The sequence below is a fragment of the Falco rusticolus genome, chromosome 6 (genome assembly GCF_015220075.1).
Source record: "Falco rusticolus isolate bFalRus1 chromosome 6, bFalRus1.pri, whole genome shotgun sequence".
Taxonomy (NCBI): domain Eukaryota; kingdom Metazoa; phylum Chordata; class Aves; order Falconiformes; family Falconidae; genus Falco; species Falco rusticolus.
In genome coordinates this window covers 10,459,990-10,486,472 of record NC_051192.1, presented here as the reverse complement: position 1 = coordinate 10,486,472, position 26,483 = coordinate 10,459,990, and the positions used below count along the sequence as shown (strand labels likewise).

Here is a 26,483-nt window from a genome sequence, read left to right as displayed (position 1 = left end):
GCCAGAAAAGGTATACCTCAGTCTGACACTTTGAGAGAGTAAATGACAATTCGAGGATGATTTCCAAAACATTCATAACAATATTTTGTACTTGTTAGCTCTTGAAAGAGGTTGCTTGTTTCAGGAATGAATTCAGAAGACAATTTAATTCTGATGTTTCTATAAACTGTTTTCACAGTACTGCAACTATGATTGCTTTTCTCTGCTTTCTAAGAAGTAGCGGTGCCATTTCTTAGTACTGCTAAGCGCTGCTTCTTTTTTATTCTTACTCTGAAAAACTCTTACTTCAGGGAATTTTAATGACTGTGAATGGTACAGTCCTATGTTATTACTAAGGCAGAATTCTGGAAGGAACGGGTTGAAAGTAGAGGGCAAAAAGTAATTTGGTGACAGTGGATACTGTAGTGTCTTTACCTCATTGTAAGATATCACAGCCTTACGGGATGGTCAGGGTTGGAAGGGACCTCAGTCCAACCCTCCACTAAAGTGGTTTCAGCTAGAGCAGGTTGCACAGAGTTGCGTCCAGGTGGGTTTTGAATGTCTTCAGAGGAGACTGCACAGCCTCTCTGGGCAGCCTGTGCCAGCACTCTGGCACCCTCAAGGAAAAGAAGTTCTTCCTCATATTCAGATAGAACTGCCCATGTTTTGGCTTGTGCCCATTGCCCTTTGTCCTGTCGTTGGGCTCCACTGCAAGGAGCCTGGGCCCATCCTCTTGACACCCGGCCCTGAGATCTTTGTAGACATTGTTAAGATCCCCCTCAGCCTTCTCCTCTCCAGGCTGAACAGGCCCAGCTCCCTCAGCCTCTCCTCATGAGGCAGACGCTCCAGTCCCCTCATCACCTCCGTAGCCCTCCGCCGGACCCTGCCCAGCGGTTCCCAGTCTCCCTTGACCTGGGGAGCCCAGCCCTGGACACGGCGCCCCAGGTGCGGCCTCCCCAGGGCAGAGCCGAGGGGCAGGATCACCTCCCTGCCCCTGCTGGCCACGCTCCCCCTCACGCACCCCGGGGTCCCGCTGGCCCCTTGGCCACCAGGGCTCACTGCTGGCTCACGGGCAACTTGCTGCCCACCAGAACCCCCAGGTCCCCTCCGCAGAGCTGCCCCCCAGCAGGTCAGCCCCAGCCCGTACCGGTGCGTGGGGCTGCTCCTCCCCAGGGGCAGGACCCTGCTCTGGCCTGTGCTGAACCCCACGAGGTTCCTCTCCGCCAGCTCTCCAGCCTGCCCAGGCCTCGCTGAAGGGCGGCGCAGCCTTCGGGTGTATCGGCCGCTCCCCCCGGCTTCGTGTCACCTGCCCACGTGCTGAGGGCACGCTCTGTCCCCGCGTCCCGGTCACTGATGGGCAAGTTGAACAGGACCGGGCCCAGCACTGACCCCTGGGGAACACTGTGGGCCACAGGCCTCCAGCTGGACCCTGCGCCGCTGGTCACCACCCTCCGGGCTCTGCCCTTCAGCCACACACATTTAGTTGATGTGATGGCACTTATGTTAAATGCAGAGTAGTATGCAGACGATGCAGGGGAAATACAGGAATTAAAAACCAGTCAGCTCTCAGAAGACCTAAATGTAAAAAACCCAACCAACCAACCAAAAAAACCCACCCCAAAACCCCTGAAAAAAATAGAAATATTTTAGTGTTAGAGCATGAAGTGATAAAATCAGAAAAGCCAGGATGCGGAATGAATTGCATCTAGCAGAGAAGCAAGTCAGGAAGAGAAGATTTGGTAAATGCAGAAAAAGAAAGAGGAAGGAAGAGATAAAAATAGATTTTTAAAATTTTTTTATGCTTTAACAAGGTGAAAACAGTGAGCAGTGGATAATACAGTGAGGGCTGCATTACTTGGTTTCTGTGTATTCCTGTGTTAGACATAAATGAATGACACCTCTTAAATAAAGCATAGTTAGGAAGTAGGTCTTAACCTTTAAGATACTGTAGGTACATATCCCCTGAACTGTCAGGCAGCTAACAGAATGTTAATGAACAGTTTGAATATATGAAATTGTTAGAAGGTGGGAGGAATTTTGGTTGAGTAATATCAATTATTTAAGGACAGCCTTGGAATAGCATGAAATTCAGATGGAATTATAGTGTATATATAAATATGCAGTAATAAGAAAGTTTGGTGGTCATAGTTAGAAGTTTTCGTTTAGTCTGGAAGCATCAGGCAGGGATAAATGTCTGTTATTTCTGCTTTTTTACCTTGGCAGTTAGATCACTTATTCACACAATTTCCTCGAACAACAATACGAATGGATACTGAGAACAACTAACAGATGTTGCATCATTTTTGTTTAGCTTAGCATTTTCCTTGAGGAAGCAGCCTAGAGTTAAGTGATTTTGGAACAGTGCCAAAGCGAAAAGGTAACTGAATGTATTTGCACACATCTGGATTCGTGTATCCCAAAAGTTAACTTAGATGAACTTAAGAATATAATTACTAAGTGATACATTAGTTTTCAGAGCGTATGTGTGATGACTTGGAAAGCATGATGCATACCTCAGCCTTTAATGGGTACCTTCAGATAACATTCACCTTCTACATGAACTGTACTTTCTGTTCCAAACATACCAACTTACAGTATTGATGTATCTGCACCAGAAGACATAAGAATATAGCCAATCTTGTTTTTTGAAAGGAAAATACCACAATAGATGCAATGTAAGCATAGCAATTCTATTAGTCTTGTCAATGCAATAGCTTGGATTTTAAGATGTATAATAAATGATACTGTAAAGACATAAGAGATGATGCTATGTATGTAAATGTCTCTCCTCCCTATTATTTCATCCTTGGAAGAAATATAAAATTAAATTTGGTGGAGAAAGAAAGGAGGTTTGTGAATCTCTGGATTATTGAGGGCTATAGAATGAATACAGTAGATTGATTAAATCCTGGTGAGATTTCATATGGAAAACCAAAACCGACAACCCATATTTAAATGTTCAAGAGATATTTCTATCAACAGTTACAATTCAGATCCTTTATATCAACAACTCTCTTCTGATTGGCATTTGTCTGTTGTGATAAATAGCTTGCAGTTAATACTCCTGAGATGTTGGTCCAGATTTTTTCTCCAAACATAATTAGTAGAATCTTATTATATTGTTCATGGTTTTTAAGTCAGTAGCTTTAGCTAATTATAGCTAACAAGTATACCCGATTGCATGAGATGTGACTGTTGACATACACATTTGTAAATACTTACTGATGAAATCTTATGGTTTAGCATCTAGTAATTTTTTTTAATTATTAAACCAAAACGCCTTAATGTCAGTGCTTAGAAACCTGCATGTGAGTATTATAACAGTTGCTTCTTACAGTAGCTCTTGACATGCTTATAAAAATTTTTTTTATCAGTTTTGGGAAGAACATGGCAATAGAAGATACTCTGTTTTTTCTGTTAGCATTGTGTGTATATATAGCATGAAATTTTTGGGGGGAATAAATTGCAGCTGAAGTAATCCTAAGCCAGAAAATTTAAGTAGGATGATATGTAAGTAAGTGTGAATGTAACTGTAGAAATAGTATTAAAATTTATTTTCCTACTTTGGGCTGTTTTGCACGAGAGCAAATCGTATCAGGAATGGTCTGTTTCTCATTTTTCCTTAGCAAGAAAATAATTTGGCAATAGGAAGGAGGATCTAAACTAAAATGAATTTTTAGTCATCCTTTTGCCTGTTTCTATATTTGAATAAAGAGATTGTTTTATATACTTTACAATGTCTTCTTAGACTCTCTGAGATTTCATTTTTTTCCCCCTCTTGAAAATGTGTAATAGCATGGGACTAGATTGCCAGAAAATGGCTAGCAGGGAGCTAAGCGAAAGTGAATGAAATATTGAATTCATTATGTAGTTATCAGAGATGCATGTCATTAACTTTCCTTATGTCTTTGCAAATACAAATTAGATCCAAACACAGAAGTCAGAATGAGGTGACTTGTAAGTAGTTAAAAAAAAATAATTCTGATCTTAAAACTGTTTATGCCAGTAAGAGATCATGTGTCATCACCCTATAATTAGCACTAGCTTTATTTCATTAAATACCTGCAAGTGAGAGGTGCTTGGAAATAGTGTTGTGGGATGATTTCCAGCAGTACAGTGAAAAGGTTTTTTCCCCTTGTTAGTGTAGAAGTGTGGTTTGTAAATAGCATGACACAAATACTACATACTGTATTTTCGCAAAACGTAATGCCAGTACTGTTGCCTCTTTGTCTGCTCTTTGATGCTCATTTAGGGCAAGTTCTGCAGGGCACAGGAAGCAATTGTAACAAAAAAGCCCCCACCCTTCCAGCTTTGGTGCCAAGCATTCCTGTTGGGAATGAGTATGTTTGAGAGGGGACAGGGTCTGGAAGATGCCGGTGCATGCTGCAGGACATTTTCAGCCATACATCTGTGTGTTTTGGTAATGTGGATGTCTAGTTTCCATGCCTGTGCTGTATTCTGTCAGTCCATGCAGAAATATATATGTGGGCGTAAAGTTCTCAACGTGGTGTTGAGATCTTCCCCCGTGTTGAGACACGCCATATACAGCTCTTTATTTATCTTTCATTGGAAGGCAATGGTGCTTCTGTTTGTTTGGAGGGATTTTTTTTTTTCCTGTTTTTTTCCTGTTTCTGAGAACTGTTGTTTGGTAACAGTTGGAGAAGTCTGCTAATCTTAGAGGCAAAAATACCAATACTTATTTTTTTTTTCTTTTAGTCAAAGTTTTTTGATGAATTCATGCCTGATGTAGGTCTGTGTCTTGTCAGATGATACAGCTGGTTCCCTGCTTTCTGATTCTTGCTTTCAGCAGTGGTCTGGGCTGATGGCTGAGGCGTAGTGAGACTAATTCTTGTTCATGCCTGTATTGCAATGTCTGGGTCCAGCATACAATGCTGTGTATTGCCATGTCTTCCCACAATGGTCACTTTATGTTCCGTGAAGTAAAATTTGCCACCGTGTATTGGTGCAAGTGATGTACTTTTTGGCAAGCCTGTTAACTCATTTAAAAAATAATGCTGGTGGTCCCCCCAAACCAACCCCCAAACAGCCACGCAGAACTCAGACAGCTATGCTGTTTGTCTTTTTATCTCATTTCCAAATGAGACTGCTGGATGTTACTGGGTTTCAGTGAATTTCAAGGATAATTTGTTGTAGCTGAAGTACCAGCATGATACGTGACCAGGCAGCAGAAAGTCATTGCTTCTGTTGCAGAAAGCAGCTGGCCATGTAACAACTTCTCTTTCTCTGTCCTGTTACCTGAGCTGCTGTTCCTGGAGTAGGGCGGGAGGTTGGGCAATCTCTTGGGCAGTTCCTTTTCTGGGGTGTTGTGCTCAAAGGAGAAACGTTAGATGGGGAGAGCTGCGAAGGGAGGGTGCTCACCCCATGGAAAGGATGGGCTTCTGGTCTGGAGGGGATGCAAGAAAACCCCTGTGCAGACTGTGGACGGGAGCAGTGATGTCCAGAGAGTCAAGGTGACAAACTTCTGAACCTCAGTGCGTGCACTTTTGGTGCCTAAACCTAGGTGGCATGGGTATTTCTCTCCCTGATCCTTCTCTGGTTTTCTTTCCTGATCTGGTGGGTAAAAAGGGGGTTGATGATTTCATGCAGCCTTCAAGATCATGGAGGTCGGGTCTGGGCTTGTTTCCTTACTCTCAGCATGTCCCTTCCCAGTGGCAGTGAGTGGAGGGAAAGGCAGGAGAGAGGGCAGAGGTGAAAGAACCAGAGACTGAAAGGCATAAGGTGAATGGGAGCTGGGAGGAAGGGGGAGGTGATGATGCAGGGAAGCCTGTGTGCACACGTCTGTACCGTTGGGTGACCTTGGAGTCACTTCAATTTGGGCATCCTTTACCATGTTGGTAGAGAATGTTACATGACTTACAACAACTATTTACTGTCTAATGCATGTAGTAAATTGCTGTGACTAACATGCTACTGGGCTGTACTTGTCACTCCCAGTGCAGGCACTTGAGAGCATCTGGTGGCCCAGCAGACACCAGTAGCTATTGCTCCTTGGAACAGGTTTTGTCTCCGTATTGCTGAATTGCCATCTTCCAAACCTCTGCCTTTTTCTTCAGCCTTGTTGTGCCTTTTTTCATTGATAATTTTCACTTGAGCCTTTGAGTTGTTATTACTGATTTAAAATTTTATTATTTTGGGATCTCCCACCCCCCACCCTTCTTTTTTTCTTTTTCTTATTTTGACTCCTAGGATTGCTCTGTGGTGACTCACAGTCCAGGTACAAGAGGCTTTCTACGGCAGAGAACCTCCTCCACATATTTGTCTGTGAGGTCTCTTGCCTGCTTCTAGATGGATTTTCTTACTTTACCTTTCGGGATCACATCAATCATTCAGTTGCATTATGCTTCATAAAAGTGTTGGCATGTGTTATTGCTTTAAAACAATAATTGTGATTCAAAAATGCTGGAATTCTGTTCAGTGTTTCAGGAGATGGTAGGCTGTACCTCATTTGCTATTTGTTTTTTTCAGATGTGCAAACACACTGGCATTGATTCCAAAATCCTGCATTTCTGTCATGTTTTTAGCTTTTTCTCTTTGTGAGCAGCTGAATGATATTTATTTTCTTCAATTTCTTCTCTGGTGTTGGAATCAGTTTGTATTGTCATTAATCACAGGATGGAGGATTTTCAGCTTTGAATTCCAGTGCCATTGATAAATACCATGGTAGCAAATGCCCTAAGCTAAAATGTAAATTTTCACTTTCTTATGTATTATTAAAGGTAGTGTTAGTCTGTGAAGAATTAACTTAGAGATAATGATAAAGAATGACCAGCCTATTCTTTCTTATATTCAAGCCAGCATCCGGTATGTATGTTTTACTGTTAATGCAAAAATTGCTCCTTCGCTTGTACTACGATGAATGTAGTTTATCAATAGTAGAGATGGGACTTAGCTCTGCTTCAGGTACAAATAATGGAAACTATGAGTGTATATAATTTTGGCCATAAATATGAAGAAAAAGTGAGAGTAAAAAACTTGTGGTTGATTAACTTTGTCGTATATTTTAAATGGGAAATATTTAGTAAAGCTTAAATAATAATTGTGGTTTTTTTTTTTTACAAAATGAGTCAGACTTTAAACCATATTTTTTAGTCAATTTATTGCTGGCAAATGGTATCAAAATAATGATATGTTAGTTTGAGGCTACTAAATGGGCAACAGTCTGCCCAATGGAGTAAAATGTGACAATGAGCTGTTATAATAGGCATGAGTTTGTGGCATGTAACTATCTATAGAGAAGATATACTTGATATACAGAGTACTATTTAGCTGTAGCCATACGAGTAAAATTTTGGGAAGAGAGGAAAATAAAGTAAATATACTACTTATGTTTACAGTGAGTAAAAGCAATTATATAGCTATTTTGTGCCTGAGGATAATTTTTTTAAAAAACTTTGCTGCTCATATGGGTTGCTTTGCTGGGTTTGGCTGGTATTTTTGGGTATTCACTTCTGGCTGCTGGAGCTTACCTGATGTCACTATCTGTAGAGAGCACGTTATGAAGGATGCATGCAAGAAGTGCCCTAGAGGGCAAGATTAAGGGAGAAGTTTAAACTGGGTTTTTGTTGCTGTCTTTTGAGATAATGGTAATGTTCAACCTCTCAAAGTGAAGCGTGCATGCTCAAGTCCTTGTGACTGTGTACTGCAAGCATGTTATTCAGCTGTTCAGAGCACTGGGTACTTTGAATTAGCTGGAAAGAGAAAATCTGACTCTAGTGCTGTACTTGAAGTATAATCAGTTTGACTGAGTTAATGTGAATGATTTCAGATTGTATTATAACCCCAATTGTACTTCAAATGGTTATTCCACCCCCCACCCCCCCCACCCCCCCAATATCCAAGCACTGTGGATTCCATGTATTTATTCAAGTTGAAATGGAATAGATTTAAGATTCTGATAGAGCAACAGAATTTCTATCCTGGGCATTTATTAACAGTTTTCTGAATTTGTGGTTTTCCCCATTTAGTGTACCAATTTGTGCCCACTGTGTTTATGTGAACATGTTTGGAGTGGCTAAAATTGCACATCACTAGTAAGTGTCACTGCAAGACAGGAGGAAGGATGGGAAAAGTGGCATTTCACCCTTCAGTGCCCTTTGTAGAATCTCTGTCTCATGTCTTGGTTTACATCAGATGCTCAGCTTTGGTCTTAGACCATTAATTCCTTAGTTTTTCTGTCTCTGAACAGTTTTTCTGAGTGAGCAGTCCTATTAGCTTCTGTGATTTTTGAGTTTTCTGGAAAGAGTTAGGACTGACTTTATTTATCTCATATTCCCCAATTAGAACTTTCTCAGCAGTATGGCTATATAAAACATAACACAGAGTGGTGGATGAAGTAATAGTTACTATGTTAACTTTAGGCAAAATACTTATTTAATCATCAAAAAGAGGAATTTTAACATTTTCAGGATATTAGCAGAATAAAACATTTTGACACGTCTGCTGAATATTTCTACAGCATCCAGTGTGACTTAGTCTCTTAACAAACTCGCTCCCCCAGGAGGATGTGTTCTTTAATGCTGGCAGCTAGGGATTATATATTAATTTTTAAACTGCTTCCTAAATGCCATAAGAAGGTTGATTATTTTGGTTGCTGTGATTGAGGTCAGGAGCTTACTGATGGCACTTGTGCATGAATTTGTATGTGCTCCTCTGAATTTTCACTGCAGACTTTGAGATATTTCTGCTGTTATGGGGAACTGCATCAGGCAGTTTTGTTTTGGCTTTTGGGCATATATGTGATGCTATTTCCTTATAGCCTCAGTTTTGATATAAACTTCCCCTCTGGGAATTAAGATCCATTCAGTATGTATAAAACTTTCATATGTAATATCATACTTTTTTCATTGCTGTCTTCGAAATATAAGAGCAGGCTCCAGATTCTAATGAAGAATTTCTTGCCTTCATGTTTTATTAAGGCTCTTGTGCTATGATGCTTGGGATGAGTTCAGGTGAATGAAGGTGGACTCTTTAATTTGTAGGTCATTGTTGCCTTCAAAACATCTGAATATCTGCCATTTTCCCACTGATTTTGTCTTGCTCATCTTGTCACTGTGTTTTGCCCATTTGGAAACACGTGACAGATTAATGTAATAAAGTTTGTGCTGTTGCTTCCCAATAAATGCATTGGTAAGCCACGAGATCCTACTTGTTTGTCAAGTATATTTATAGTTATTTAGTCGTATAATTCTTTGTAAGACGGAACTGGCAAACAAGGATTTAGCTGAGAATTAGAAATGAGGGGAGTTTTGAAGTCTTAAAAAGAAACAATAATAGGTTAGCTTTAAGTGAGAAAAGGATCTTGACTAAAGCTACCATATAGTGTTAGGACTAAATTAAAAAAAACCAAACCAGCACAACCCAAACAATCAAACAAAACCAAGCAAGACAGTTGTACTTAGCAATGTTCAATCTGTAAACCTGACTTATTCAACAGAGTCTTTTCCAAAATTTTGGAACCTGCAGTATCCCTTTGGCACACCCGTCCTCATATGGCCACTTGAGTTTGCAGCAGCATCTTTCCTTCAGGAGGATGGTTGTAGTTATCTGCTGAAAGTGCTTCTGTTCGCTCTTGCACTCTGGAGGAACAGCCTTTCTCAGCAGCTGGCAGTGGTTTGCCATCTTCCAACTGGTGTGAATTCTTGGTGTCCTGTTCTTGCTTCCCTGTCCTGCAGGAAATGAGCAGCAGCCAAACCATTCCTATGTAAGACTTTGTGACCAACACTTTTGAGACACCAAGTGAAAAGGATGTAATGCCAAATTTCAGGATACTCTTATGTGGACTGGATGTTTTGGATTATGTCTTAATTTTCTAAAATAAACTTTTTAATTGATCAGTTGTGGCTAAGCAGCAGTTTATTATATTCCTGAAACAAAAGCCAAAGGACACCTTTATATCTGAATAATGCTGGTGGTATAATTTTAATTCAGGAATCTAAAGTAATTGCACATACTTCAGAAGCTGATGAGACTTATGTGTGACCTGGATGTGCTTTATGTTAGCATTTGCTTCAAGGCTAAGCGCCTTTACTTACTAGATGCCTTTACTTATTAGATCATACCACCACAGTTTTGCTAAGTTAGGCTGATGCTAGAGTTTAGATCTTGTGCTAAGGATCTTTTGTGTTGTATTGGGCAAGTCTACATGGAAATTATTTTTGTCAAGTATTCTTTAAAGTGGACTTTCTGTAGGTTTTTGTGTTTGGGTGATTTTTGTTTTGGGTTTTTTTTTTTTTTTTTGATAACCTGCCAAGTAGTTGAATCATTGAAAAGACACGGGTAGAGCCATATAAATGTAACACTATAATAGTTACTGCACTGCTATTTAAAAATAATTCAATAGCTGAGCATCTCACTGTCATTGCAATTTATTTTTTCTGTGAATTAAGGAAATATTCCTCTCCAGCTTCTTATAAGAACAGTTTTCAGAAAGGTTAAGTGGGCAAATGTTACTGGGCTACACTGTAATGTAAACTGGTTGGGAACTGAACTTTTGACTCTGGATCCATGTCCAAAGGAGCCAAACATTTTTAAAAAGTCCAGAGCAGTGTGAGCTGGTGATACTGAGGTTATTCTGCCCCTCTCTGAGGTTTCATGGCTCAGGGAGAGCCAGGAGTGGAGCTGTGACTCTTAAATACATTCTCTCAGAAAAACATCTCCTGGTGGTGTTTGCATGGGGTGCAGGTCATGTAAGAAATGAATGCAGTGGGTTACTTACAAGCACCAGAAGGTTGTTTATGACGAAAAACAGGGTAGTGCTTCTTTGTTTAAGGAGGAAACACTTCAGGGTCTAGCAGATTGATAGCATCTATTTCAAAAGTGTGGTGAGTTGACGTGCTCCTCTGAAAGAAGAAAATGGCCTGACAGATCACACTGCAGTGAACAGTATGACATTTTCTGAAGTGTGGACCCTTAAGGAACAGATTTTCTCCAAAAATTTAAACTGTTATCAATAATTAAAAAAAAAAAAAAAGGAGTATTTCTGGGTGTAAAAGGTTGAATCTGCTACAATTACAATTCTTTTTGTAGTATATTAATGAAATGGATGCTTGGCAGTTTTTTTCTTTTTTTTTTTTTAAATTCCAAAATAGTCTTTCAGTTCCTCTTGGGAAGTATAGTTGCTTAATTTCCCTTGTTTGCTGTGTAACCTACTGATGTTGCAAGTGTCCGCTTCATTGTCTCTTTCCTTTCTCATCCCCCTGCTCCCACAAAACATGCAGGAAGTAATTTTGGTACTGCGAAGGATCTTGCAGAAGAAATAAGATCATTAACATCTGAGAAGGAGGGGCTGGAAGGACTTCTCAATGAACTGTTGATTCTGAGTGCCAGAAATGTCCGAAAACTAGAGAGAATTAAAGATGATTACACCAGACTGAAAGAAGAACTTGAACAAGGAGAGACTGCCTTTGGTAAGTAGTTCATAGCCTGTTACAGCTTTTGCTTGGTCATGAGCTCCTAGGAGCCTACTGGGTTTGATGAATCACGCTGCGTGTCACAAAACATGCTGATTATTCTGAGGAAAGTTTGACCAGGACCTAGATAAGCAATATGCTGAATGTGCTTTCAGCTCTTTCCACTGGAGGTGGGGGAGGCTGAGGGGAGAAGGGGTATCGCAGCAATACGCAGCTTCTTGAAAGCCCGGTTCTCCAAAACTTTATTTTCTAAGCCCGCTTTTGTAATAGTGATGATGATGCTGCTTATGTATTCACATACAGGGAAACATACAGTGGTTTTGTGTGGGAGCAGTAGATGTGGCTGCCTGTGACAACAGCAACATATTTAGTATATATAACTAAATATTTAGTATATATGTAACATATTTGGTGATGGATCTTGAAGGTATGAGGTGCAAGGCATGCCTGGTTCTGACGCAAGAGTTATCTTAATGAATTTATGTTTGCTGGGGGGCTTAAACAGCTTGCCAAATGCAGCTCTTGTGCTTGGATTGTAGTGTCATGGTGGAATTGGGGAAGTTCTCTGCAATTACTGGGAATGCTACTGACAAGTTAATAAATTGCAAAGTTGTTCCTAGACTTGGCTTATTCTTTCCTGTATCCCCTGTCCTGAAGTTAAGCAGTTAAAGTGGCCTTGCTGCTTGATTAAATGAAAAGGCTGAGTAACATTTAGTTGACTACAAGTATACAGTTACTATAGTTACCTCTAAACAGCTGAGTATAAATCTGAGAGCTACTTTAAATCTAGGGGTTTGAAATGCCTTTTCTTCTCAGGATCTTATGAGCAATAGGTTGGGATAAGAACTTGCTTTTTTGGAATCTATATTAAAATTCTAAAAATGATTCCTCCAATTAGTGCATTGTGACCCAAACCCACAAATGCACATCAGGCAATGCTTCCTTGTTGCCTGGATTTGCAAGTGAGTTGAATGAGGGTTCTGACCTTCTAATCTGCCCATTTTGTTGCTCCTTTGTTTCTAGGACAATTAAATTGCCTATAATACACATGTACTTCTCGTTCTGTGTTTTTCTTAAGCAGGGTTTTAAACAAAACCTGTGCAAGGCTGTTGCTGAAGCAACAGAATTGGTAGCAGTTCATAGACTCCTTTTTCCCCTTTCACACTTATGTAGCTGTGATGGGGTGTTTTCTTGTTCTGACCTCTACTGTCACACAAGTTATGACAATAAATTGCAAAAAACTGGGTGTTTACTATGTAGATTGTTCTTTTATTGTGATTCTGTAGGCATAAAGAGAAATTTGTCCTTGTGTAAAATAAAACTCTATCAAGCAGATACTAGTCACAGATACTAAAATGAAATCTGAGATCTTTCCTTTTCCTCATCCTTGCCCCCTTTTGTATGTGATCTACATCTTTTTCTCCTTTAACAAATGGCAACTCACTCTGGTTTGACAACACTTGCATGAGTTTTGATACCAAAATATTTAACTGAATATAAGCCTTCTGATAACACTCTGGAAAACAGTTATACAGCTTGTGTCTTGGAGATGGCATCCACTTTTACAAACCAGTTTTTATTTTGTACAGCACTTTTCTGTTTGTAGAACAAAGCATAAACATTGGAATACAATTTTGTTACCATTTTTTTTTTTTTGCTGTTGTCTAAAAGAACTGGAGATCTGTTGGCTTTGTTGGGTTGGGGTAGCTGAGCTGACTTGCTGCGTGGCTTCAGGCTTTGTGTTCATTTACACCAGTAAAATCTATGTTGCTGCTGAGAAAGGATGGTTTTGCCTTTTCCTTGTGTTCCTGCCCCATCCCATACGCCAGCTTGGTGCTGACCAGAAACGTGATGTGAGCTGGGCATTAGCACGCCCATGAGACCCACCAGTCTGTGGTAGGAACGCCAGCGTCAGCATGAGGGATGCCCTAGGGGTGTGTGGCTTGTTATACAGGGGGTGGGTGTGTGTCTGTGTGTGTGTGGGTGTTGACCCATTAGTTTTTGTGGTGGTGTGATTTTGGTAGAGTGTTGTCTGGCAGGAAAATGCCTGCTAAAATACTTCTGTTCCTTGAGCTAGTAGTGCAAACATAGGCTCAGCTTCTCTGTGCCGTGGGTAAAATTAGTGTGAGTGATACCATTGCCTGGTGCAGCCCGTTCTGGGTCAGTTTGACTTCTCCCTCTTATAGCTACAAGCCAGGGAGAGAAATCATTTCTCCATCTTACTCTACTAGCCGAGGATGTTACTGTCCTCTGGCCTTTGTTACTAGCTGTCTGCCCAGAGTTCATTAGGGCACCCTTCTGGCCATGCTAACTTAGAGCAAAAACGATGAGGGCTAGGCTGGCTGATCTGTGTCCTGGCATGTAGGAGCCTATGATGCCTCTTTGCAGCATGGGTATACTATGCTTTGGCTCAACTTACAGAGATGTATGTCTGTCCATAAACTAAACATAGGTTGCTGAAAGTAATGCAGAGAAAGCGGTCCCTTATGCTCGTTAAAGTCAGTGGGTTTGAATGCCTTTCCCTGTAGAAAGGAGATGCTTAGTTTTTCTTTGGGAAAGGTAGTGGATCAATGTTGTCTCCTCCGATTCTTGCTTTTTTGTTGTTTCCAAGGCATGATCTACTTTCTCTGCATCAGGAGCCCTTCCCTCTTTCTTTCTTTTTTTTTTTTTTTTTTTAATATAGCACCTTAAAACCTTCTGCACAGGTATTCGTACACATGGCTGTTTCTAAATCATCTGCCACTTTAACTGTTATAATTCATGCCTGTGAACTTCTTTAAAACTTATTTTGAATTTATTTTTTTTTAACTGGAGATAATCCTGCTTTGTCTGGAAACATTAAACAAAAAAAAATTGAAATGCTAAAATGTGTGTATGTTTGTCTTTGTCATGTGTATAAATTGGTCACCTATTTTTTACTTCATTAATAATTGTTGATTTCTCACAGTAATGCAGATATAAGGAAGCAGACGTCAAGGGAAGAGACTTAATCACACAATAATCAGAGCTGGAATTTTAAATAGGACACATCATTAGCATGTTAATGAATTTTCTCACTCTGTGCCAGCTGCCCAAGTATAAAAGATATTGCAGATGTAGTGCAAAAATCAGGCTTGGCTTACTGTGCTGAGAGCTGTCAGTGCTCCCTATAAAGGAGATTTGACAAAAATCCTTTCATATTTTTAGAGATGCTCAAAAATGTGTTTTCCCATTGGATAATAGAAGCATCGACAAGTAGACTATATATTAGCATTTTAGGATGAATAGTACTGATTTGCCCTTTAGACAGTAACTTTCTTCTGGGGGCTTCACTTCATCAGAACACTTCTATAAATGTGATCAATTGTTATTGCCGTTTTACAGATAGGAAAGCCAGAGACTCGGGGGTCATGTAATTTTACCTGAAATGGTGGTGAAACAGTTTCCTGATTGATGCTCTAGTAACAATCATGATTGAATTAATCACTTGCAGTAAACAGATTTGAAATCAAATGATACTCTCTGTAACCTTTACATTCTTCTAGACTGCAGGTATTTCTATAGCCCAAGATGTTCTGGGAAAATCACTGAAGGTCTTTGTGCTTTACTGTGGAGCAGACCTGCCTTATAAAGTCAGAAGTTTCTGCTGTGGTGAGAAAGAGAACTGCTTTGCAGCCCAAAACAACCAAACCCATCTTCCAGACAAGTGAAGCTTAATTACTTGCCTGTCTGCCAGACTGCTGGATTGTGCTTATAAATCCTGGCCTTGGGTTGATTGGCATTTGTAACCCAGGGCTGGAAATGAAAACTACCCTCTTGTCTCAGTTTCCTCATTACCAGTACTGACGGGCAAGTTTTCCTGCCTCATTTGCTGAATTCCTTTTCTGGATGCACTCAGCCATTTTCTGCCCCTATTACACTTTTGGGAAAGCGTCTCCTGGTAAATAATGTATGTATGCACAAAACTAGGGGGGGACTGTATTTCATGATCTAAATTGCTAGGTTGTGCTTGCCAAGTCATCTTAAGTAGAATCTCTATACTGACTTAATTTCTAGAGGAAATATAAAATAAAAGCTATCATGCACATTAAAATAGCTTTTTTTACCCTTTTTAAAAAAAAATGTTTGGAGGCTGTCATTTCAGTTTCTACTGCTCAACTTGCATTGACATTATTGAGTTTTGTTGTCTTACACATGGCTTGTCTAAGACCTACAACTCTTACCAGCCTGCTTGTAGAGTGAAGCTTTCTGGAACTGAACAGATATATTTATTAAATAACAAATTAGATGTAGCAGGAGGGTTTCTTAGGAAGCTGGAATTTTCTTTCACGCTCAGTTTTTCTTTCTCTAGTTCAATGTGCATACTGTGAACGCTTGCACAGGATATCATAGCATTTTGTTCTTTAACAAAAGAGAAACCTATCCAAGTCCATTGTTTTTGTTTTTTTTTTTTAAATGTGTGATTTGGCTTAGCTATTTAAGAACAAAATGTGTTCAGAATGTATGTCGAAGAACCTGGTCTTCTTACAGTCACGACTCAAAAAGCTGCATATTTGGCTGTTATGGAGGATGCAATTAATTAGTGTAAGCTTACCATCATGTGGACAGCAGAAACCACTAGTGGTGCTGCTTAAAGTAATACTGGCTTTGCATACTGAAATATTTATGAAAAGCAGGTTCTGTACCTCATACGCAATTGTATAGGATGTGATTTACCAAACTGTTAATGACCACTTACTGCAAAGCATGTTTAGTCTCTTTCAAAGACACATTTTTATTGACAGCTTCAACACTGAAAGCCTTATAATAGAAGCATATGCAATGTGCTTCCCGCTGGGAAACCTTTTTTTTTTTTGTAGTTTAAATATTTGTTTTTAATAATAGTTGTTATACAAAAGCTTCTCTATGTCTCTTTGTAACTGATTTTTATAATGCTTTTTGAAAGTGCCTAAAGATTATTGAAAACTTTATACCGATTTTAATTATTTCAGAAACTACCAACTCAGTGTCTGCCCATGACTTGAGAAAAGCGGTTCCATGTTTTGCTTTACTGATTCTTTTTTTTGGGTGGTGATTTTAATTTTGTTCCTCGGTGATGGTTTTTCTATCCCATATAGGCTTTCCATATTGTTTCCACGGTTCATCCTGTGTCTGAGTGATTATCTGATCCTAAACTGAAAAGCTGAACCTTTTGATTGCTTCTGTTTAAATAAATCATTAAAGGAGAACCACATAGTGTGTAACAGATGGGTTTCCATGAGGAAGAAGCTGTTCTGAGTCTCATTGTGTGTCCACTTCTAATTTGTGCAAGGTCATTACGTTCTGCATGTCATACCTATATGAAATGCTTGTTGTCATTCAAGTGAGTGGTGAAATGGAACAGATTATTGCTTATGTCTACGGCCATCTCTGTTTAAACAGTGATCTTGTCAAATTTAGCCAACATTCACTCTGTTTAGCTTTCACAAAAAGTATAAACCCCTCAGTGGTGATGCAGGAATGGGACTGACACTGCAGCTGGTAGCATCTTTTATTCTGAGCTGACATTTAGCTCATGCTCCAAAGTGGTGCTCAGCAGCCTTCTGTTGGGCAGCATGTAAAAGCCAGGTCCACATAAGGAAAAAAAAAAAAAAAAAAAAGAAACAAGCAACAAACAAAGAAGCCCAACCTTGCAGATCTCCTTTTGTGTTGTCATGGCCAAATACAGCATGAGTAATTGCACTCTGCTCATCAGTATTCTCTCTGCCGTTTCATTTGAAAAACTGGTATTTCTGCGTTTGCTTGGACTTGTACTGTTACGCATATTGCATGCTTGTCTGCATTGTAAGCATGATGCTCATTTTCTTGGGTTTTTAAGGCACTTGGGATCTTTTAGGTTAAGCATACCCATATACATCTTTTGATCTTACAGTTCTGTAAACTGTAGTCACTGCATTTTGAATTGCTACCAAGATTTGAGGATAAATTCAGACTAATGGTTTTCATTCTGTCATGTTTCCACAAAATCTATATAAAATAAGTGAAAACATTTTAAGTAACATCATCTCTGCTAAATAATATTTAATTGTAAGTAGTTGAGGGTTTTGTATTATGGAATTGACTTTTTTGATAAATACTATCTGTACAATTTAACAACATATAACGAGTAAGTTCTGCTAAGCATTTCCTATAGCTGAAATGTGTAATATATTTTTACATTAGGCATCAGTTTTTGTCAGGATTGAAAAGATTGGAAACCAGTCTGTTTTAGCATAATTAAGTTTGCCATATGTCTTAAATCACTTGTAATTGTGATTATAAAGGTCATCTTGTCTGGTGTTGTTCATTTAAATATGTAAAATACTTTTATTTTCACTTGGAGGACAGAGGTTTAGTTTATACAAATGCAGTGAAAGTATTAAATTTAATCTGCCCATTCTGTATAATTAGGTGCAAATATCTGTAATGCAGGAGATTCAAAGTATGTGTTCAGGCAACTTGAACTGACGCAGCAGCTTGGTTCAAAGCCCACAGATATCTATGGGGGTCTTGATCAGGCCACTTCTCTGTTGATGCTCAAAGATGAGCTTCTCTCTCTTTCTTCTGAGATCTGATGGTATTAACTTTATTGAAATGTTTTACATACCGGTGTAATACTCTTTCTTTGTAGACAGCAGTATGACCTAACAATGTGCAGAATGACTCCTGAAATGACCACGTACTGGTTTTGCAGTTGTAGAGGTGGTTATGTACTAGGTGCAAGAAACGGAGCTCGGTCTCTTCAGGAAAAATGATGATCCCATCCTTAACTAGGATAAGCAGTAGAGGCATCAAGGTTTTCAAAGTTGTAGTGCCACAGAAATACAGAGTGGCTCTGTTGGGATGATGGAAGTGCAGTTTGATGGTGAAAAGTGTTACTGAACAGCCTTCTGCTGCAATGAGATGGGCAACCTCAACCCCATAATGCAGCAGATGTACTTTAATGTGCTGGTGGACGTGCAAGCAAGCAAGCAGAAAGTTCTGATAGTGTGCCAGGCAACTTCTTCCCTTACATCTGAAATGCTATTGCCAGCTATATACTGTGCATTAAACTTTTGGGGCACGTGTAATACCAAATTATTCCCGGTTTTCCATCTCTGCCTCTAGGTTTCTGCATTGCTCTGCGTTTTTAGTTCAGCTGCTCCAGCTGATTGAGTGGCAACAGGATAAATATGAAGCAACAAAGATGAGTGAATCTGGAATAAATTTGGAAGTGTATACTACCAATTTTAATCATTCCTCATTAGATTCTCATTCTGCAGCTGCATCTTCTGTGATACTGGTCTCGGATTGAACTTTCACTTTTTTTTTTTTTTAATGACTAAAGCTAGTTTCAGAAGGAATGAGATGTTAAGATGCCAGAAGGCTAGGATTAAAAAATAGTGTTGGTAGGCTCGTTGGACAGATGGGACAGGTTCCTGTATGCAATTAAAACTACTTTAGCATGACAGTAGCCCTGGTGATGACCAACAAATCTTCTTTAAGATTTGCCACTTCTGGAGTTGGAGCAGATAGTACTGTCATGCTATCGAACTTTCTATGTTACTGCATTGTGAAGTGTGCTTTTTCCTGGTGGTTTCTACATGTTGTATGAAGAGAATTCAAGTTTTGGCAGAAAGATAAAGTTGTGTTCGACTGGAGCTGCTCAGAGGCAGGCAGAAAGGTGGAGCCTGTCTGAGGATGGTGGGGTGCTCAGAAGTCGAACATAGAACTGCTGGCATAGGTAGTTAGACTTGACAGATAGGATCAAATTACTTTTCAAAGAAAGGTAAATACTGCTTTCCTCGTCTCACAGATGAGGTAGAGGAGACACTCAACTGGTTTTGTGGTTCTGTTCGCTTTGCCATTTCATATAGATGCTGCCTGTATGCATTTGGTCAGGACCTGTTGGATGGCATTACAGCATGTGCTTGACAACTTGATCCTGAAACAATAACAGGATGGAAGTATGAGAACAGTGTTCGGCCTCTTAAAAACTTGAAATTTTATTGAAAAAGTCGGTAAACTGTGGGCCTAGCATTCACAAGTTTCTTTATTTTAAGTTCTATTCATTTTGGTTTTTATTCGCAGAGTCATACACCAGGGTTTTGCTTTGTCTTCTTGAATTTTTTTTTTTTTTGTGTCATTGTTCAAGTTACGTTAACATGGCATGATACTTTCAGGTCCCAAAAATGTGCAAAGGGCTCTTTAGGTTGACTTGCCTCTTTTACTTTCTTTTGAGGATAAGTGTAGAGAGGGACAGGATATTTAAGGAATAGCTTCTGTTTGTTTTCTAGTAGCCCTTCAGTGAAACCAATCTCAGGCAGTTATCCTTCCAAAGAGTCAGGCTTTCTACAGATTGAATATGAATATAATACAGCATTTTACATTCAGTTGATGTTTTGGTTTTTATGTAATTTTTTTAGCTGTAAGCAATCAAATGTTGTTTTGCGTCATTTGGGATCACTGATGTAAAATCGATGTCCTAGAATAGGATTATACTGCAGCAGAACTGGAGGGTGAAGATAATGTTTAACTTTTTAGTTACAGGTGTTTTTTTCAGGTGTATGTATTTTGATTCAAAATCTTAGCACATGAATACTTTTCCATGCAAATGTTTTCATTAAAGTGTTTTGGCAGTGTCCTCAAGTTACAGCATACGAGTCATACTGAGTGCATGCAGTTCGTAAAGAATTGTACCTCCTTACGTTGATGGTAAATTAACCTCAGTGACTGAATGAAAAGTCAGGTAATTTTCTTAGGCGTTACCTTTCATCTTTCCTTTGATACTGACTGGCAATATTCAGGTACAGCATCTGGGAGTACAAACAGCTAAGCAAAAGAGACCCCTGGGACACTATTCCATTTGGAATACAAGGTGCCTGTCATGAAATGCAGGGTTTTTTCCAGTTTTTGTTCCTGTTGATTGTCAGGTACAGAGTCATTCTTTCTTGTGTTTATTGGTTCAAGGTTTTCTGTGAGGTATTCGCAAATGCAGCAGTAAAGATACAAGCTAAATGAAGGTTTCTGTAATTAAGATACTGGAAAATAGGGACATTATCACCCTCAAGTGACTTTTCACTTAATAATTATATACTTAAAATGGTTGAAATGACTGCTGTGTAGCTTGTTACTTGAGTCACCACAGGGTTCCAAGCGTGCTGCAGGCTTTATACCCACAGATACACGGATGTGTAACCAAATCTGGAGTAATGGAAAATATTTATCGAAAGATGGGGAAGGTATAATATCTGATGATAAAAACAGAATAAACCCACTGAACTTGTAGTCCCCTCTAAAGCAGCTGTTTTTTTCTCCAAAATTATTTTAATGCTGCATGCATTATCCTAAAGAAGGCTTTGCAATAGAAAACCTCTTCCAATTCACATCTTTTACCAAGATACAAAACTGGAAATACAGTGAATTTAAATGAAGGAAAGAGATTATTTGTTCTGGCTATGATTCCCCAGAGCAGACGTATTTACAGTTCTTGGGGTTTTTTCTCTAAGCTTTTTGTCTTTTTCTGTACTTCCATTAAGCCTGAACTGATTACTCTGAGGCAATAGAAATCTTATTATTTAGAGCAGAGTTAAGTACCTTGTCTCCCCTGTTCAGGAATGGAAAGTTTTCATCCAAGAATTTTCTTCTTCCCTCTGCCCTTGGAGAGATAACCTGGAGTAAAAGACAGAAAACCAAAGAATTACTAATGCCTGAAGTCAGGAGCTGGAATTCTGTATCCTTCAGTTTGATTTCTCTTCTCACTGGAGCAGGAACAGAGAGAGTTTGCTCATGTTTCAGTTAATTTGTGCCACGGTTTCCTTGTATGAGTGGAGGTAATGGCTGCTTCTGTTACAATTTTGTGAGGTCTGTGGTCCACAGACTCGATACTTAAGCGCAGGAGATGGTAGCAGCAGACAATAGTGTAAGACCAGGGTTCTTACTGCCTATAATTGCACAGAATCTGTGGCCCATGTGCAGCAGGTGCTAGTGATTAGTATCTCTGATTACCTGCCAGATTTCAACTGATAGGCTGAGGTCATGTAAGAAATACATCAAACTAGGTATGTGAAAGACTACTCTTTTGTTGTAGTTGTGTTCGAACCCTGTTTTTTTTTCTTTATTAAAAAAATATCGTAGTAGTCAGAATATAATTAAAACTTTGAATGTTGCTAACTGAAAAAAAGATTCAATCATCATATTTGCAGAAGATATGTTTAGTTGGATGTGCATGTTGAAGGCTTGGTTAAAGATAAACAGGCAGTGTTTGCCAAACTGCATAAGATTAAACAGTTCATTACCTGTTGGAATTATCAGCTGGAAGGCACGCTGCATAATTTGGACCGCAACCTTTATACACTTTTGGCTGGATTACACCTCTTATCTAGTGAGGTGCACTGAAATATAATTAACAATGCGAGCTGGAAATGACAGGTTGAAACTGTGTGGATTTTTGTGCAGATAAACAGTCCTATATCTCGATTAGACGTCATAGTAACATTTTCTCTACTAATTCTTTTCCCCAGTTCTTGTATTCTGAAACATTGTACAGAGAAAAATTTCCTGTGCTCTGTGCCAGAGAAAAGCAAACAGGCACCAGCCGTATCTCCTGTGGGCTTGACTCTAAGAACCTTTGGAAAATGTTAAACCCTGCAAAAAACCAGCAGGAATTGCAGATCTCTTGTATTCTTGATTTTGAATGTTTTGTTTGAGAATTTTGAAAATACATGGAGGCAAAAATTTTGATCCTTTGATATCAGTAAGAGTTTTGTCTTCAGTTTCAGCAGAGTTCAGGGTTTCACCTGTGGCATTCTGCTATACTGAAGCAGCATCGTCTGTTTCTGATCTGAGGCGCTTGGATGCCGGTCCTCTTTCTTTGATGGAAGTGTGGTCCACATAAGAAAGAGCAGAATTTGGTTAGGAGTTCTTTTAACTAGGAAATCCTTCAGCTTTGTTATAAAGTGATACATTGTGCAGTTGGTAGGCCTCTCCTGTTAAAGAAGAAACAAGTATTTCATTTTGTAGCTTTTAGGCTAAAAGCTAATTATGTTGATTTTAGTTCAATGAATTTATAGCCCTTTGACTTTTGCAATGAGTTTTTTATTTTAGAGCAGCGTTTCTCTGTAGTTAGAACAATATATATATATATTTTTTTTTACGAGACAGAGCATTTGCAGTGTGATGTTTTCAAAAGAATTACTTGCAGCACTTATTCTTTATACTGCAGTAAAAGAATGACCTGAATGAAATGTATTGCTGTTGTATTTTCAGGTTTCCAGTATATGATCTTGTGGGTATATAAATGTTCTTGTTAATTCTCAGCTAGTGATCAAAATAAAAATGTGTATGCCCCAGCAGAAAATGTTAAGACTCTGGTACGAAGTTCATTCCTTCTATTCAGTACCTGTGAAAAAAAGGGGTGTAAGTACTGGTGTGACATACCATCATTCATTAGCTCATGAAATCGTCAGCCACTTTCTTAGATGGGAAGGTGTTATTCCAGTGGGAGAGGTGGCCTCTAAATGAGCCTTAGACACTGGCTGAAATATCTGAAATGGTAGTGTCCTTTTCAGGGCCTTAGATGGCATTACAAAGGCATCAATGTGAATGTTCGTTAACTTAGCCCTTTTTTCTCCATGTACTTTCTGTTTACGTGCTAAGTAATGACAGTCTTGGGAAAACTTAAATAACAACTTTAAAGAGGGACACAGCTATTCCTACAACCTGCTGGTGCTGAACAGGGCTTTCAACAGTTTCTGCCAGTACTTGGCATAGTCTTCTGGTAGCCAAAAAAGCCTGGATGGTGTGTCAGTGTCGTAGCCTAAAGATACTTCATGAGCAAGTTGGCCAGTACTCAAAAAGATTTTGCCTACAACCTGTCTGCAGTATGGATTATAGACCAGAGGAAACTGAAAAATAAAGCCCGTGTATCTGGGTAGTTTTTGCCGATGAGTCTGGTTAAAACCAGTTGCAGGTATGAGCCCTATTGTGCCGTTGCAGGCAGCCTGGGACGGTGTTGTACTTCTGTTCTGGTAGGTAAGAGCATTCTCCATTGCCTGGAGTTCATCCTGAGTGGAATGTGAACATATTTGCACAGATCACAGAATTGGTTTGGACAGCAGTTAGAAGAAAAAAAGAAATTTTAGATCATCACGTGAGCTAGTGGAATGGAATCAGTTCTTGCAAAAATTGGAGAGAATTTGTAGAGTAGTTGTGGGAGATTAAAGGGAGAGAATTTGTAGAGTAGTGGGAGATTAAAGGGTTGGGAGACAGACCTAGTTGTTGGAAGGCTCAAGGTGCTTAGTGCTTCATGAACAGAAGTGTGAGATCATGTGGTGGCAGTCTGCAGCTGCCTGCTTGGAGACCAGAACTCTAGTGGAAAGATCTCTCTGGTGGCGCACAAAAGCAGAAGGGATCATTTCTAATGGCTAGCAATTGAAGCTTGACAACTCTAGATTAAAAGATGAGTTCTTCACCTTTTAACTGGCAGGACAGTTAGCTTTTGCCAGAGTTCAGCAAAGATTGTTGCAAATTCCAAGCAACTGTTTGGGTTTTTTTACACCTAGTTCCAGCTGGAATGAATTCAGAGAAATTGTACTGCCTGTATTTTGCAGATGACCAGGATGAGGGAATGAAATAACCTCTGTTAGATTTGCATTCTGGAACTATTGTTTTATCAATATAATGATAACTAGAGAAGCAATTCCTATATTGGCATTTTTTTAGATTAATGAAGCCCAATGCAGAATGTTATTAACATTTTCTATTGGTGTTACAATTCACTAGGTTCTGCAGTAACTCCCGGTTCTCTTCCTTCCCCTTTTTTCTTTCATTTTTAATTTACTGTCTCCCAATACTTTTTTCAATCTTTACGTGTTTTATTTCCTTGTGCAGTTTATGCTATATGAAATTGTTTTCTTACAATTCAATAATTCATTGAAGTTTTATTCAGCTGCGCTCCTAATCACGTGGAGCACAATTTCACACCTTTTCCAGGGCAGTGCACAATTCACCAAGACCACTTTCTTTACCTGATTTATTTATTCTTAAAAGAAGCTGCCATGCCCAAGTCTTCTCTGACTCGTTTAATTCCTCAAAGGCACAGTATGTAGGTGTTGCTTCATTCTTATGCTGCTTGCATTTTGCCTCTCGTGGTGACCCCTGCTGAGGTTACTTATGTAGCATATGAGTGGATTGGTTAGGGAAATGGAGACCGCAGGAAAACACGGGAACACTCCAAAAGCATAGAGCATTTTACAAGCTGACTGCCTGACCTTGAAAACCAATATTCACTGGTCTAAATGGGAAGAGGTATTCACAGTTTTGCAGGATAAAGTACCAGGGTACCAGGATCTTTTCCTGTGTTAGAATACTTTGTCACAGTACTGAAATGCTGAACTGCAGCTGAGAACCATCAGGGTATATGTTTATTAAGTTAATTTTGCTTCTGTAGCATCCCCCTGTGTAGGATGCCAGGCATTTTATGCCTTTCAAAGAAATATAAAGAAGCAAGAAAACCTCCATCTTTTAAAATTCTCTTGGGTTTTGGGAGTTGCTTTAAAAGTTCTGAACCCCCAGTCTTTGGCATTCCTATGTTTATTTTATACTCTCTTTCTATCATTAAGCTTTCTGTGAACCATGTGCTTTTAATACTTACCCATCTCTGATAAATGCCATACATCTCTGCAGCAGAAAAAGTTTTAACCTCTAAAATCTGAGCATTAAGTTGTCTACAACTTTTCCTTTTTTCTTAGTTGTTCTTCCTGCTTAGGTTTACTTTGATTGTAAGCCTTAACTCCAGTTACGTGTATTTTCCCTTTATTTATATTTTACTTTTATCTTTCCTTATCCATGTTCAAACCTTTTGCATTTTCTATAGTCCTTTTATTTGCATCCGTGTGTGTGCAAAATAATTTCATTTAATTTATTATGCTATTCTCTCATTTGTTAGTTTTTCTGATGCAAATGGTTCCTGACATAAACTGCACAGACTTTGCTGTTTTACTATTCTGTAAATTATTTGTTACCTTTATTTTTCCCCAGTTTAACTGAGCTATCCACATTTGATGCTTAACATTACTACTTTTTAAAAAACGTGGCAGGCTGGTTCCTTGTTTCAATCCACATGTAACAAACCTGAGTTACAGAAAGATTCTTCATTCTACTTGGATGATTTATGGACTTGGATAGTTAGATGGTTGCTCTAAAAATTGCCAGTACTTGCTGACAAGTATTTTTACAGCCTACAAGTTTAGTAGAAGAGAATAAGCCAAATGGGAAGCTATTTCTGCTTCTTTCTTCTGTGTGCAGAGATCTTCTCCTCACTACTCCAAGATATTTCTTCAGGCTGTATTTTACTATTTGTGCAGTGTAAACCAGCAGGGACTAACCGACTGTATTTCACTCCCTCCTCCCAGCAGCAACGTATCTGGAATTCTCAAAGCAGAAAGAAACCCATCTCGTAGTGCTCTGTACTGCCAGATCCTTTTCCTGTCCCAGGTCAGGTGGATGCCGCGATGAAGTGCCTTCATGCAAAATTCTGCTTTCCCCTGCTCTAAGGTGGTCTGCCCTTGTTAATGATAACCGGGCTAGAGACAGCACTCGGTGCAGCTCTCAGGTACAGTTTCCTTATCGCAAACCTGCTATTTTTGTTTCCCTGCCCATTATCCCTGTTTGATGTGGTGCTTAAAAGGGTTTGTGGCTGGCTGGTCCTGGCTTAGTTGTGCCATTGCACATCAAACGTGTGTTCCCTTCGGCAGTGTTTTCCAGGTTTCCCATCTGTTCTTTCAGTTCCCCGTTTGAAAAAGGACCATCTTGAGCTGTGATGAAGTACTAAGCTCTCAAGGTAGAGTGTGATGATCCCACAGAGGAGTATTTTCTCTTACGTTAAGCATCAGGGTGCTCAAGATGACTTGGCATTGGAACAATTCTTTCTTTCTTTCTGTCCTTATTTCCTCGATGGAGTTTTGCTGCCGAACAAGTAGAACTGGTGATAAACTTTATACCCAAGATATTTCTGGAAATTACATTAGCCATAAAGTTTAAAAAGGCAAAAAAAGATACATTCCTTGAAACAACCTACCTGAAATGATTATATAATGA

The 26,483-nt window shown here is 39.3% G+C and overlaps 1 protein-coding gene across 3 annotated transcripts in view; it reads left to right on the top strand.

Moving 5' to 3' along the window:
* DISC1 (DISC1 scaffold protein) overlaps positions 1 to 26,483 on the top strand; it is a 205,600-nt gene that overhangs the window by 86,582 nt on the left and 92,535 nt on the right. For all 3 annotated transcript variants that reach the window (XR_005104969.1, XM_037392564.1, XM_037392565.1), the window contains exon 9: positions 11,217 to 11,405. Coding sequence is in view for 2 of the 3 variants with exons in the window: in XM_037392564.1 (XP_037248461.1) it covers positions 11,217 to 11,405 (189 nt within the window). In the remaining variant the exon portion in view is untranslated. The remainder of the gene's footprint in view (positions 1 to 11,216; positions 11,406 to 26,483) is intronic.